Source organism: Hesperophylax consimilis, chromosome 22 (genome assembly GCF_061612785.1).
Source record: "Hesperophylax consimilis isolate HC1 chromosome 22, BYU_Hcon_1.0, whole genome shotgun sequence".
Lineage (NCBI taxonomy): Eukaryota > Metazoa > Arthropoda > Insecta > Trichoptera > Limnephilidae > Hesperophylax > Hesperophylax consimilis.
Genome location: NC_142857.1, coordinates 4390504 through 4405293, shown reverse-complemented (window position 1 = coordinate 4405293; position 14790 = coordinate 4390504). Strand labels below are relative to the sequence as shown.

At 31.6% G+C, this 14790-nt stretch overlaps 1 protein-coding gene across 1 annotated transcript in view; it reads right to left on the bottom strand.

Annotated features, from left to right (window-relative positions):
* The window catches only part of svr (Carboxypeptidase D svr), a 69329-nt gene that overhangs the window by 21657 nt on the left and 32882 nt on the right, over positions 1-14790 (bottom strand). The window contains exon 7 of the mRNA XM_089645101.1: positions 728-955. Coding sequence (XP_089501227.1) covers positions 728-955 — 228 coding nt within the window. The remainder of the gene's footprint in view (positions 1-727; positions 956-14790) is intronic.

The following is a 14790-nucleotide window of genomic DNA, read 5'->3' as shown; positions in this document are numbered from 1 at the left end:
TTATTTCTGATTCTGACAGTCCAATGAGTATTGTCGGCTTATTTGTCTAGTAATTTCGGAGAAACTCGACAGACAAAAATGGAGCACCCGTTCAATGTTGATGTCGGCTGAATGAAAACGGGTCATTTAACGGGTCAGACTAATTCTCATGTAAAACGACATGCATGTGGAACAAGCTACTGGCATCCATCTTTCCTACCTCTCTCTTTAATCTCTACAAGACCCTCATTACCTACCTTTTCAGGTGTTTGCAGAGACTCTTTGGTCAACACTGTACCGACTTGAGTGATATTCCGGCAAACTGGTTTTAGTTTGACACCTTTTAATGAAAAACTACTGAATAAAAGAAAATACGACCTAGGAGATCCATAAAGAGGAGGCATACCCTAGAGTCGGAGAGGACTCTAGAAGTTCTGGCTATGTAGCATAGATGGCTCTAATAGTAGTTCACAGAGTTTATAGAGTTATCCAAGAGATGTCTCTAGTGTATAAGTTTGCCCCTTCATATTCAGAACCGAGGTGGGCTAGCAGTTAAGTTTCTAGCAAGAGAGAGATTTTGAGAGCAAATTAGAGGGGAGGTTGGCCTCCAGGCTTTCCTACACACTCGTTTCCGATTATAAGAATTTCCAATCTAAATAAAGACAAAGTGTTTTGTTGTAAATCACAACAATTGGTTTTTGACCTGCCTTCAAACAATAAATTGACTTTGAATTACAACCATTTTTACCTCTTATATGCATTCCAGGATTCTTTGTGATTTCCAGTACGTGCAGCTCTCTGCCCTTGACTGATTTCCCGATGCTGTACAGCCTCGTGATGTTGGGATAGTTCTTTGTCAGAAGCTGCAGTAGAGACTTGGTCTTCTCGTAATTGTGGTTCTCGAATGTGACCGGGATAACGAAACCAAACTCATCCACGGCCGAGCGAACAATTTTTTCCACATTATCGTAAGCATCTAAAAAGAAATTATATTGTTTAATTATTCTCATGATTATTTCGCTGATTCCGATCATTCTTCTTAAAGTTATATCGACGGGCCTTGCGTCATATTGTTAGATTATTCGATATATATTCATATGTTCGCTAAAGCAATAATAATTGTATTGTATAAAAAACATTATCGTCGGAATGAAATGTTCCATGATATAATACAATTACGTGTTATGAGTTTGATCTGCAAATAAAGCACAAGGATAAAATAACAAATCATTTGAACAATGAGCAAGCTTTATTATGTATACACAACAATGCCCTCATCTCTCTATTGTCATGGAAATGACATCAGCAAATCAAATAATCTACCATAATAAAAGTCAAATTGCTCCATCTAGTTGTTATTTTATCCGTCGAATAGCATGTAGTGATAGTGGTGCCTATATCGTTAGCTTGCTAGGTCAAGTCACCATAAACAAGCAAAGAAGTCATATCTTTGGTGTTGCTAGTATTTAAAAACACTAAAATCTGCCACAATAAAAGTAAAGGTTCTCTATCTAGTTATTATTTTATCCGTGGAATAGCGTGAAGTGCATAGATGGAACCCATATCATCAGTTTACTAGGAAAAATTTTCAAAAAAAACCAAAGACTACGTAAGTAACCATATATTTGGTGTTGCTGTTATACTGCCGTCGTAAACAAAAAGGCAGCTGGAAATCTTTAATGATAACATTCTGATGTAGTTTTTATTATAATAGGTGGATAAACATGAAAGGTCTCAAACTGTAATGCTGTGCGAAACGTTGGCTAAAGAAGGAAGTAACACAATACCCCAAAAATAAATCATGATAATGAAAGGTCTCGTATATCAGAATGCAACCACTGAAAATTTCCAGCTGCTTTTTCGCTTATGACAACCGTGATATTTAAATAAAATTATTATTCTTTTTTAAATCAAATACATTAATTTAAATCATGATTGTTGACTTTACATAATAAAAAAATGTATTCATTCGACATCCAAGTACTTCCAAAAGACCCTCATTCATTGCAATATTTTCAAATGAAGGGTGTGGTAAGTCCCATTGGCAACATGCTCTAAGACCTTTGTGAAGGACCATAAGAAATTTTGTGAACTATTTAGATTTGAACCAAATAATATATTTACTTTTTAATGTAAAGATTTATTTATTTCAGACATAATCACAATTAATTTACGTAAGACCTTTTAACTCCCTTTAAAGTCCAAGACAGACCAATAAACAAAACTAAGTGAAAATTAACCTTACTTTGGTCAAACTAGACACACCCACAATACATTTCTCTCAGTTTATCTCTTCAGTGGTATGTTGTTAAGCAGGAATAACCTGTAAATTTACTATTCAATGTACAATTATTATCACAATGCAATGATTACCGAATCATTACAATGAGATGCTAAAGAGGTCATTAGAATGTAGAACATGTTTTGATGACAAAACCACTTATAAATATTCTGAATGTTCAAGGAAACAACTTGGTCCATCGTACAACAGTGTTGTAACCTACAGCAGTGTAAATCAGAACGTTGGAGAGGTAACAGTGAGTATTGACAAGCATATCTAATTTCTGTTAATTATCGTGATTTATTTTTGGGGTATTATGCCGTGTTACGCTTCCTTCGTCTTTAGCCAACGTTTTGGAGAGCATTACAGTATCTATCGTCAGGGCAATGTGATGGACACTGTAAAGCTGTCTGAATTGACGTAATGAACACAGTAATGCTGTCCAAAACGTTTACTAACCCTTAGGATACGACCAACTACAATAGCAGTTCTGTGAAATCATGACTACCTTCAGGTGCACAGCAATGTGCAGTGTGTAGTGTTAGGTTTTAAAAGTTTTGAACGCATTTCAATATTGTCCATGAAAATTCCTAAGTAAAACGTTGACATTGTAGATTATTTCAAATATAATTTTCAAAATATTAGCCTTCTAAGGGTTAAAGAATGAGGAAGTGTAACACGGTATAATACCCCAAAAATAAATAACGATGGTACTTTCGGCTGTGAAAATCTCTAATTATATCACACTGTTCATTGTTAAATTGTATCAAACTGGATCTGGTAATTTACTATCGAAAAATTATACTGTTAGATTGTTATACTTTTTATTCCATAACCAATCACAGCTGTTTATTTCAAATAATGAACTATGTCAGATTGGTAACTTTGCAATAGAGCTGTTTAAAGTTTCATGTGTATATTTTATTATCCCCAGTGGAAGTAACTCAGAGGCAGACCAACGAAGAGGTGGATAAACTGCGTGGAAGAGGATTGGAGCAGAACTGAAAGGATTGATATGCGAATGGCGAGGGACCACAGTCAGTGGAGTACATTAAGCATATATGGAGGAGGCCTAATTCCACCCTAGGCGTTAGTGGAGGAGGCCAAATGCCACATTAGGCATTTGTGGAGGAGGCCAAATGCCACACTAGGCATTTTTTTGGAATGCCAAATGCCACATTAGGCATTTGTGGATGAGGCTAAACGCCACACTAGGCATTTGTGGAGGAGGCCAAATGCCACACAAGGCATTTGTGGAGGAGGCCAAATGCCATATTAGGAAGTTGAGGAGGCCAAATGCCACATTAGGCATTTGTGAAGGAGGCCAAATGCAACACTAGGCATTTGTGAAGGAGGCCAAATGCTACACTAGGCATTTGTATAGGAAGCCAAATGCCACATTAGAATGTAGTGCCTTGTTCATGATTACTGTTTTAAAATATTCTATTTTTCTTTGTAGTTTGCATAAACCCCCATTTATTTAATTGTATAAATACACAACTGCCCTGAGCCAGTGGGCCTATGGCATCAAGTTGTGAGGCAGAAGAAAGTGAGGGGAGGAAGAGGAGACGAGGAAAAGTAAGATTGGGAAGTATATAGCTATTCAAATCTGGTGACTGAACACAACTGAAACCATTTCAAGAAACTTTTCGATTTATTTGGCAATTTTCTTGCATTAGAAATTTACAACGATAATATTATCACTATTCATAGTTAGGTACTATGTATTCCCCGTGCATTAGAAAAATAAGTCTCATTTTTTTTCTACCGACGAAGACTTATTCTTATTGGTAATGGATTCATATTCCAGAGTATTAAACTTGTTTATGAGAACATTTTTTTCTTTGTTTTTTAATAACATCATTTATTTTTTATTTGATGTTTACTCATACAACCAACAATAATTTACCATAATATAGTGGTGTATAATATGTTATTTATTTGAACCCGTACCCAAAGCATAATAATAGTGCATACATACCTTTACAACAAAATAATTTTATATTCCAGCCCACCATTTTGTAGGTACCTAATAACCCATCAGTAACCACATAAGCTTATCTATTACCCACTGATAAAGTAGATTTCATATGTTATTGAATATTTAATTATTTTTTTTAATTAAATTAACTTTTCAAACCTTTACACTAGGATATTCATTATTGAAACAATATTAATTTATTCAAACAAAATGAATTAGAAAAATTATACAAAAAAGAAAAATGATTAGTTGCAACCGTTTTCTTTTAAACATCGATTGATTTTCCATAAATAAAATTGGATAATTTATCCAAAACAGCTTTTATGTATACGGTTTGGTTAGAATCTTCGCTTACGAACATGAAGATGGATCCCAATCGTGAAAGAAAATAATTGTGTTAATGATTGAATTATAGGAAGGTTCCAAGTTTATGTCTCGAACATGACATCATTTTTTTTTCTCTTCTGTATGTTTAATATATAATATTAAATAATATTTTTGGAATTGTTTCAATAATTATAAATATCATTTTTTTAATGTGGCAATCTTTTTATGATGAGATATTATGAAGAAATGTGCACAGCATGCATAACTTAAGGTGCTGGTAAACAAACGAGATAAATTGCCGAAAATTAATCTTGGCCTAGCAGTAATAGTCTTGCAGGGCAAGTTGTTGGCCATCAATATTGTTGTATCCCGTCAAGATTGCCGTTATGCATAAGACAAATTCACAACACAAAAACAATCTCCTGCAACAACTCCACCAAAATTGTAAAAACTTGATTAATTATTTATTTAATAATCGCTGGTTTGAAATGATTTCTGTTTTGGCAGCAGGTAGGTGGCGAACAGAGGCGCATGTATGTAACAGAGCGAGAAGGAAATAGATTTGGCCCGGCAATATTGTCATAATATCGATAGCCGAGCGAACTCACTTGCAAGACAAGGCAATACCATCAAGCATACACAACTGTGCGCAATCTTTATTGATAATATGGAAATCTGGACGGAAATACCTTGCTGGCAAGAAATAGTCGAACAATGTTGCTCGTTAACCAAAGCCTTTTAGGCTAGTGATTTCGCCAATATTCAAATGAAACATCGCCATCAAAGCGCCCGCACAATTTTTTTTACAATTGAATGGTCTGTTAAACACCAATTTTAGGCCCTTAGCTTTTGACAAACTGTGATCAGCTGACAAGCATAATTAAAGCATTGATTGGTGCTTCAATGACAATGCGCTTCATTTGAATATTGGCAGAACAACTGGCCCTTATTAAAATTAGGTTAAAAATATATTATATTTACATGAAAGAGAAGGTTACATTGTTAAGTGCTCTCTATACAACAATGTCAAGTAATGCTTTAGGTAAATAGTCAAGTAAAACCATGGCGCACCTCATCCTTAATATGCACAAATTATTTTAAAAAAACAATTTGCATCATAATTACAATGAGGTAATTATTTCAGTCTATGGAGAAGCAAAATGATGCATTTTAAATTAATATTTCAAAAATTCGTCATTGCGGCCATCTTACTATCGATGCGACATATGATGGTAAGTTTTAGGTTAGTTTTCATTTCTTTTTAACGCCTTAGGCCTCTGGCATTTTGACCGTAATATTTCTTAAAGACGCTCAAGTCAGACAATTTGTGGGTATTTCCACTTTGCAATAAAATACTAATAAATGGAATATTTTTTAACGTATCTCAAAACTAAAAACTGATTTTGAAAGGTGATGAAACACGCTTTTAAATTTTATTATTAAAAATATTTTTTTAAATATTAAAGTATTGAAATCAAACATAAAACGTTTTAAAAATGACTAACTTTACAGTTTTTCGTATAAACATTTATTTACTGATAATGAAAAAAACGTTTCATTAGAAAAAAGTGTTAAACATTATTGTCACTTCCCTTTTTTGTTATTTCAAATTATAAAAAATTTACAAAGTTTCACAATTTTTTTCTCAAATTTAGGTTGGAAACTTTGGTTTCATAGAAGTGCACATTTTAATTCATCTGTGGTTAACTTCTAGATTTGAAGATAAAGCGTGCCGTTTACTCTTTCTAATTTCTTTTATACATCGAACAAATTAACCTGAGGGGTTAAATAAAACCCAAACTAAGAACATGATTAATCTATTTTGTAAAGTAGGTTCTTACTTTGGGTTTAATCTTTTTAAAATAATAACTAGCCTAAAAACTTTTTTGTGTTTGTTTTTTTTAACCTATGTGTGCCTTAATGATGGAGTGCGTCCCTGGATATTTACCATAATGTTGTATTACAATGTTACTTTGAAATAATATTAGGTACAATCATTTATTAGCTACAATGTGCAGTAAACTTCAATAGAAAGGGTGAATAAAGTAAAGGCAATATTATAGAGATTACAAATTTATTGCCACAATAAAATACATTGTCAAGAATGCAAAACATAATAATATAAACTAAAATAAACCACAACCTAAAACAATAAAGTGAGAAAATAATGAAAAATAAACCTCGTTGAAAACATAACCTAATAAAGTGTAAAAAAATTATTAACAAACTTGACAGATGCTCAAAAGCCGGAAAAATTGACCGAAAATTGATCGAAAATTGACGTTTAAGGCGATGCCATACTTAGTAATGCAAAATCATGTGTTTTTGGTTTGAAAATTTGGTCGCCTAGAAATGTTTCAGATGCTTTAATTAAATACTGCGAGTAGAATACATCTTGGCCTTTGAAATTATCGAGTATTTTTTAGATAAGTCTCTTTATAAGTTCAGAAAAAAATAATGTAAAGGCTTATGAAAAGTGCTAGTTCAAAATCTCCTACTTACAAACCCATTTTCGGTTATGATTTTATTGTATAATGTGGCAAATCAAGTTATTTATAAAATGATCGACTAAAAATTAAACATTTATGCCTGAACATCCACAAAATAAAATAAAAGGCACTTTTTGGCCATGTTTTTTTCTTGCATAAATCAAAACAGGCGGATGGTGTTAAGCGGGAATTTAAACCTTATCGCCATCTACGTAAGGGTTGTTACTGATAGCGGCTCAATTTAAAATATTAAACAACGTAGTGCATCGCCTTAAGAGGAGCGGCTGCGAGGCCATTTCGTCCAAAACTTAAATTTGCATTTGAGGCCAAAATACTCGACCAAGCTGAATAATGTACTATTATTTTATATAGTTGAATAACTTAATGAGTAAAACCTTAAATTGTAATATTTAATCATTGCAGGTGATATTGAAACTCGAAAATGTGAAACAGAAAGATTCTATGCTATACCTTTTGATAACATTATTTTTTCATAGCAAATAGCAAATATCCAGTATGGATATGTGCTGCTTTATTTGTTAGTGTTTCAATTTATAAAACATAGGCCATTCAAAAAATCTATTTTCACAATTTTAGAGGCAAATTTGTCAATTATTTGAGATTCAATGGTAATTACCTAAAAAATATATTTTATTTTATATTTCATTTTATTTGCAGATGGCAATATTATTTAATGGCCTACATTTTATAATGTAAAACAAAAATAAATAAAGAAGCACATTTCCATACCCTTTTATTAAAAACATAATCATTCAATTTGGTCAAGTATTTTGGCGTCAAATCCAAATTTAAGTTTTGTACGAAAAAGGCCAAACAGCGATTGTTCTAACAAAAAAATTCAAAATGACACTGCTGTGTCTTGCACTAAGATCCGATTTTTTAAATTCAGATAGCTAATAACTTTTAAAATATAATGCACTCATAATTTTTGGGTAACTCCTAATCTAATAAAATTATTGAATGAATAGTGAAATACTTCCGATTAAATTTAATATATATATATTGCACAGTCCCAATATAAAATGATTAAACTCTTCCTGTATGATCTATCAATCTAGAAAAAAAAAATAACAGAATTATCTTTTTTTTTAATTTTGATGTTAAAGATAAAAAAAATTATTTTTTTTACATTTTTTTATAAAAAAGGTCTTAATTTAAAATTTCTTATCGATAAGATTTTTTGTTGAAAATTTTAATTTATTTGTTTAGCATCCGTCAGAATCTTTCGAAATCGGATAAGGGTACTGTGTTAATTCATGTTGAATTGTGTAATAAGGGCGAGTGTTCGACGACTAACGAAAATTTTGTGAAGAGTTGTGACGGATAGCTTGACACTTTTATAATCTCTAGCTGACGAAAAATAAAGAGCGGAGGTTAAAATAATTTTTTTAATTTGCTAGAAACAGTTGATGCCGTCATGCAGGAAGAGGTTAAAAGTTCAAATTTATATTTGATATCTATATATTTTGTATGTAGTACAGAAATCAAATTATATTAATACTTGGGTATGTCAAAGAAAAATCAATAAACATTGAATCAATAATACTTTATATATAACAAAAAATTACTTAATTGTGCTTCTATTTATAGTCTGAGTGCCTCTTTGAAGAATTATTGAAAATTGGATAGTGAACATTCTAAAACAGTTTCATGTCGCAGTAAAGGGTCGATTAGCACTACTCGTCAAGTAGCACTAATATTAACTGTTTCACCACCGCTCAGTAAAGCTACTAGTCAATAAATGTTTGTTTTTTACTGCCACGTCAAACCTATGATGAAAGCTACTTGAGTAGTTACTCAATAGTTTACTCAGAGATGGTAAAATACCTCTTTTGTTGTTAGAAAGATAATAAAAAGTCAATGAATTAGAAGTTATCTATGAATTATCTAAATATTTATGGAAAATATTCTTATCAACCCCAAGGGGCTGGACAACTGCAGTGTTGACCTTGTACATTCATTTTGGCATCGGATATTACCTTTGCAAGCTTGTTAAAGACAAATTAGATTATTATTAGTTGAAGTTTCTTTTCGGCCCCTACTGGTTGATACAGATATGTTTGTATTAATTTTTAGTTTCTATTGTGTGCGGATATTATCGTAAAGTAGTAAAAGAAAAATTAAATAATGAGCATCAAAGCAGAAAATAGAAGTAGACAGGTAAAAGAATGGAGATGGTGATTGTGAATTTTCTTCCACTTATGGCCGCTCCAGAGTGTCCGGTGATTTCTTCATAAAAACCATACCAACAGTAAGTATACATCATAATAAAACATTCATTATTGTTATTATCATTGTTTACTATTGCAGAAACAAAAGCAGGGAGAAAAAAATGTATATGTTTATATAAAATTCTTGTTAAATTAATGCGCAATCTAAGATTACAAACAAATGGAATCTGCAGATTTGCTACCCTAACATAAACACATTTTTATATCAATTCCATGTTTTATTTTCTAATTTATACTGACTATCTATCTTCTTCTATCTTCTTCTATGATCTTCTATATATTTGTATAGTAAAGAACATTATCTATGAATAGCATTGTTTTCTATACACGTCTAGTTTAATTCTACGATTGATGACATTTTGCACTAAACCCTCAAAACAGGCAGAAAGTCACTGTTTATGTGAGATTTCGAAAAACCACCTTCACCCCCTTTTCCCACCCCTTACAGCAGAATTTTTGAAACATCTTGATGAAATTTTGCATGCTTTATGTTCAAAATAAGACAAAAATTAATGTCTACATTAGTTTTCGAAAAACTCTGCGTAAACCCCGGCCAATGCCGGAGACTTATAATATAGGCTAGTGTATACCTTATAATTAACATTTAACTAATTCAGTTAGCTAAGATGTTCATTATATTAAGGTATTTAGCAAATGTAAATTAGAAACTAAAATATGAAAATCAACATTAAAATATGTTTATCTAAGAATAGCTGAGAAGAATTTTGGATTTTTAGCTTTAGATAATTTTAGATTGCGCAATACAATTTTATAAGAAATTAGTCACTAATATGTAGGGCCATAAAGTGATAATTTTGTGAAAGATCAACATCTTTTGAATTTAGTTTCATATCAAATTTTCACCTATTTTACGAGTAAGCACTCATCGTGTTCACATCAAATATGATATTGTTTTGCCTCAAGGTTAGGAGAGAACAGAATATCAAAGCCTCTTTCATTCCATATGATTCTGTAATTTCAACTTTGAAATTGATGTATTACTCAAAATTGAACCAAAAAACATATATTCTTTAAATCACAATCATTTAATTCTTTTTAAAACTCACTTTGACAGTAAAGCACTCAGTAACTTTATAAAAGTCTACTTTGAACATGAGTTTTTCATAATTATTATTGGCTTTAGTAAAGAAACTCATTTACATAAAGATTAATCCATTTTATCACTCAATTATTAAATAAAGCATATTAAAATTTGTATTAATTAATTAATTGAGGGGAAAATCCAACTACACTGGGCATCATAAAAATCGCATATCTTCGAAAATAAGTTTCAAGCGTAAGTCCCTGAGCCCCGAGCCAATACATCTAACCCAAACAATACTTATATGAATTAATAGTACATTTAACGACCTCTTAGCAGACAAAAGTTTCATTTCATAAACGATACAAACTTTCCTAGTATAGGACGTTAAAAAAATATTATGCATATACTCTTTATGGGTGCCACAACTTGTGTCATCTTCGTGGGCTTTAAAAGGAACTGTTTAAGTTAAATGTAGGTCATTCACTATCCGAACATTGAAGGGGACACATGAATAGTTAGTCCTACAAAACAACCCCTTAAGTTGCAAGAGACTGATGGCTTGGCTTGGCGTAAATCTGGGCGACGACGCTGCATGTCCGAAAGAGACAATCGCTTTATCGTGTCACAAGATTTTGCAATAGATTCGATTTTTGTGACGCAGAGTATATAAGAATTAAAAGGATGTTAAAACAGATTGTGGTGAGTGATACATTACAATAACATATTTGCAATAGGGATTAATTAACTTGTTATAAAATTAAACTCCAAACTATCACCAGGTTAGTTATAAAGCGAAAGCAATAAAAAGGTAATAAATAATCAAGCAGATAAATGAAGTAGAAGCTTTTATTAACCTCTAGACTGAACCACTTCCTTTGCAGTGTTGAAGAATCTTGCTCACGCACAGTATGAAGTACTGCAATTGCAGTGTCGACATTTTACACTCATTTTGTCTTAGGATATTACCTCTACTAGTTTAAAAAATAAAAATGTCACTTTATTATGCATGTTATTGTCTGCATATCAGTTTCAACAAAAATATCTTTTTATTTATTGAAATTTCTTGGCAGTCAGTAACGGTTAAATATTTAAAATTTTCTATCACTATGTAGAATTCTTGCAGTTAATGGTCCCTCATAATTCTAACAGAAATTATAGACTTGTCTACTTATAACTTTTTATCAGTCATCAGACATAATTGACGTTATGCTTGATCACCAATCTGATCATAATTTGATCAAAAATTTCGGTACCAATAATTTTAATCGGTTGTGTGCCTTAAGCGCGTTTACGCGCTCTAGGTAGCCGTGCTCACAAGGCCGGCCATACAAAATGAGCGCGTTAACACGCTGTTCTATATGACGATATTGCTTGTCAAACTCAAGTAATTTGAAAAATATAAAATATGGAACCCACGGTGACATCTGTTGGGATGATGAAGAAATAATTATAATATAACAGTTCACAGATTATATCGACTTTAGAGTGATCTAAATGAAGCTTCTTTTAAAGCTAAAAAATTTGCGGCCTGTCGGTACATCCAAGCAAAATACCTTCCGGCATTTAAAGGGTTAAATAGCACTTGTCGTCAACCAAAAAAAATTGCAACCTTAGCACCATTTAACATAGGAACTAAATTAAATTATCACTTTTTATTATGTAAATTAGAATTTTAAATGTTACGAAGAAGAAAAAAAAAAGTTTCATCTTTTACAGTCAAAAGAAAAATCAGTTATGCAAAAGTTTAGATTTGGAATAAATATTACTTGGGATAAAGAGTACTATATTTTTTCATGCACAAAATCTAAAAATAAAAATATTCTTAAGATACATTTTGAGTTTTTTTATTTCGTTTATTGTCATAAAATACTATACTACACATCGAGATATGTTCACAAGTTTTCAGAGAAGTCTTGAAAGACTAGGTACATTTAAAACATATTTGCTAATTTTCCTGTATTTGTTTCCTTATTATAGTTTATCTAATCATCTCACAAAAAAAATTCCATTCATATATTCGCTGAAACATTACTTGGTTTCTAACTATAATTTGGTATTAATTTACTAGAGAAAATGTCTTCGTTTCAACTAATTTAGTGAAAAAATTTATTGCTATTATTAAATTAACGATTTATATATAAACTAGCAGACGTTTACCCGGCGCTGCTGGGGGTTATCCTTAGGAAATAGACATATACCATAGCAGACTTTTCTGTAAGCCTTTTCAAGACATGCAATTCCCTAGTACATTATTTTGATATTTCTTGTAAGGTTTAGCCAGCGTTAGCAATAAAATGCCCGAAAAAATATTTTTGTTACGACTTGATTACAAAAAATCGACTTTTCTCTACTTTTCATAAATATAATATGCATGTATTATATATGTAAACCTTCCGGAGGAAATTCTATAAATAATAGTGAAAATTCTATCATAGTTGCATATTTTAGAAAAACTAAGTGCACAAACAGACAGACGCAGATAGCAACTTTATTTTATACTATTTAGAGTCTTTGACTGAGTCTGTAAACAATGTATTCTGAAGAATTAAATGCATTAAATTTCATTAATTATGTAATTATTTACTATCCATAGTGAGATTTCATTACGATGAGAAGAACCTAAAATATATAAGCAATAAACGCTTCACTAAAGAAATTAATATTTAACCCATGCAGCATTTTAGGGTCATATACGACCAGGGGTTCCATGATAACTCCTCAAAATGACAATTCAACACACCTTTTAAAAGTGATATAAAGTTATTAACTCTTTGCACGCGGCCGTATCAACTGTTGTTACGGCAAAAAGTCTATACTCACACGCGGCTGTATCAACAGTTGATACGGAAACTTTGACGGCCGATATTCCAGCGCTCTTTCGTCATAAATGTATTTCTTGCTCACGTGGACATTCTTAGAACTATCACGATGCTGACATCTACAAGAAATTCTCAAAAATAAAATTGTATTTCATAAAAAAAGATCGATAATCAAGTGCGCCTTTTAGTCCTTTAGTTTACATTTTTGTCAATGGATGGCGTTAGTACTAGTATGTCATTCACAACTTTTCATAACTAAAAATGATAAGTGATCATGGTGTCCCACTTGTGTCTATCAACGCAGTGGCCTAAGTACACACACGCCGAGTGAATGGCGGGACCACATTCAAAAGATACGGTACGTCTTTGTATGAAATTTTATGTTTTTGTTTTTATAAACATCTAAGAGTGTTGACACACGAGGATTTGTTATCATATTGTGGAGAATAATCTGTTCTGTCTATATAGTCCAATAAATCATGCCAGAATGCTATAATTTGACATTTAATTGCGTGCATAGGTATTTGAAAATGTGTACCGCGTACGGGTATAGATAAAACGGAGCAAATTAACGCGTTCAAAAGGTTAAAAGTGATGAAACAAAAACTATGTTAAATAGTTACATATGTAACCCATCTAACCTAATTTTTGTTTTATCACTTTTCATAACATTATAACACTCTTTATAGGTGTGTTGAATTGTCATTTTGAAGAGTTATCCAGTCACCATGACCAGGCGTCCATATTTTACCAAAGTATTTTTTTCCTTTTTTTCTATCGTGCGGAAATACATATTTTTTCGAAATTAGAACGATAAATAATAATTCTTCCCAGTTTGCCTCCAATATTTATACTGCATGCCATGAATAAATTCTAAAAATAGCCAAACGTCAATAATTCATTTTTCAAACGTAACGTTCGGTTTAAATTTAAAAATTATTCCTTAATCTATTTGAATAAAAATGTAAATGTTCGTTTTTTCAAAATCTTAAATTTCCAAATGTTCTTCACCGATTGCTTTGAAATTTATACACAATTTAACATTCAAATATGCGGTGTTTTTATATACCAATATTATATGGATGGATGGAAAACATGTTTTTTTGTCACAACAGGTAAAAAAAAGGTTTTTTTTTTTTAAACAGCGCCATCTATGGGACTTGAACGCAACACGCGCTATTGTTTTCTATCTGCACAGATAATATGAGCCACAGCAACGAGTGGCGGGGTACAGCTAGTTTTTTTATATGTAAACGAGATAAAAAGTGAAATTACAGTTTTCTTACAAATTCTATAAACTAAACTAATGTGTTTTTGAAAATCGAGTTTTCTCAATTGTTCTACGTTTGTAGTAAAAAAATTAAATAAAAATGTGGTAAGCTTTTTTGACAACATTTTACACGTTTGATATTAAAACGTTTATTTTCAATACACACACCGAAAAGAAGATTTTATCTAGTTTCTAAAATAATATTTGCTATTACGGAGAAAAAAAAATGAGATGTACATTAGCCCGGAGTGAAAGAGGTCGAAAAAAAATTTTCTTCGAATTTCAAAAACCCTATATCATTTAATGTTGCTGTAGATAAATAGCTGTTGAAAAATATTTTTTATTTT